This window comes from Varanus komodoensis, unplaced genomic scaffold, assembly GCF_004798865.1.
Source record: "Varanus komodoensis strain SLA01 unplaced genomic scaffold, ASM479886v1 scaffold7_1, whole genome shotgun sequence".
NCBI lineage: Eukaryota > Metazoa > Chordata > Lepidosauria > Squamata > Varanidae > Varanus > Varanus komodoensis.
This window is the reverse complement of record NW_025336479.1, coordinates 9,545,565-9,547,153: the sequence shown is the minus strand read 5'-3', so window position 1 is coordinate 9,547,153 and position 1,589 is coordinate 9,545,565. Positions and strand designations below refer to the sequence as shown.

The 1,589-nt window shown below is 53.9% G+C and overlaps 1 protein-coding gene across 1 annotated transcript; it reads right to left on the bottom strand.

Annotated features, from left to right (window-relative positions):
* Positions 1-531: 531 nt before the first annotated feature.
* RNF222 (ring finger protein 222) lies at positions 532-1,212 on the bottom strand. Its single transcript, XM_044453724.1, has one exon. It carries the CDS (start codon positions 1,210-1,212, stop codon positions 532-534), a length of 681 nt encoding a protein of 226 aa, XP_044309659.1.
* Between the last annotated feature and the right edge of the window lie 377 nt (positions 1,213-1,589).

Here is a 1,589-nt window from a genome sequence, read left to right as displayed (position 1 = left end):
TTACACTCAGCAAGTGAGGGGCACTTTCGGTCAGCACCTCCCTCTCCCTGTGAGTTCAGCATTGCCTCCAAAGGCGGTGGGCATCTTGTTCTGGATGCAGAAGACCTGCATTCAGATCCCTGATCAGCTGTGAAACTCATTGGACAGCCTGGAGAAATGCTTGGAAAATAAATTTCTCCCTCTACTGACCTCCTGGGAACAGTTGTGAAACCCTAATAAAGCGCTGCTTTTTAGAGGAAGGGCAGAATATACATGGAACAAATAAATAAAGACATAAATAGTGGCCTTTGCAGCTTGCTCAGACCCTTTGTCTCTCCTTATTCCTTTGAACCATGACTGGGGCATTCTTGACCAGGAGGCAGGCGGCAGGAATGCCATATCCTGCCAATCCCAGGTTCCTCCGCAGATCTCCCCCCCGTCAGCACCTGTGTCTTCAGGGATTCCTTACTGTAGATAAGGCAAGGGGCCACCTTGCTTGTGATGTAGCTCCCCAGAAGAGATGGTGAGGGATCCTGCAAGCATCTGCCCTGTTTATTCGTTCTGTCTCACGAGCAGTAGCCAGGGGAGCACAGCCCCCAGCAGAGCAACAGTGGAGACAAGGAAAATTGCCAACATAATGGGTGACTGGAAGCAGCCTGTGCCTAAAGACCTCTGGGATGCCACTGATCCCGCAGCTTCCACGCGGCTGTCTTGAGCGCCGGGCACGTAGTTCTCTTCAATCAGCGGCATTCCACATTGGGTGATCATGAAGATGTGCGATTCTGGCTCCCAGCCACCAGGTGGCACCACTGAGTCCCTACTAGGGCAGCCATAGACACTGTGGCTTCTCTGGAAGGTGTGCGACGGCATCAGGAAATGGCTGGGCACCATTAATGTGTTTGCTGGTCCCGGGGACACTCCGCAGGGCAATGAGGACGGTGAGAGGGGCAACTCCAGGGATGACGGAGGGGTCAGAGCTTGCTTGGAGGACCAACACGCCCTCTTCTTGCACAGAAAGGTGACAAAGCGGCAAACAGGGCAGATGAGGCTGTTCTGGAACCGCCCTTCCTCCCGGGATGCCAGCAGGCACTTGACCAGGCAGTCATGGCAAAAGGTGTGCCCGCAGCTCAGTGTCCGGCGTGAAACCTTTGGAGACTGGAAGGGCTCGTAACATACAGGGCACTCTGCTGAGGGGACCGCGGGAGCTTCCTTGCTGGTCTTGCCCTGCGACATCCCCGGCTTCTGGCTCACGCGTGTGGCACCTAGCTAGACGAAAGGCAGATTTATAAGGTCGATCCATTGCTTCAAGGCAGCAGGAATCTCCAGGATGGGGCACCCCCTAGCCTGTCTGGTGTCACAAGGTGGCCCTCTGCGCTTCTTGAAAGAGCCACACCTTCTCCCCCTGCTCCTGCTTGCTTCCAGCCACAGATAATTCAGTGGTTCCCTGGCTTTTGTGCAGCTCTGTCCCCATTCTAAAGGGTTAAAACACCCCTCCTATGGCTTAGTTACTGACATAAGAGCTTTGACCAAAAAAACAAAACAAAACAAAACCCTGGAATATTTGGCTCCACCCCTTTGTCTTTGGCTCCTCCCACTAGTAGAATGTGGCA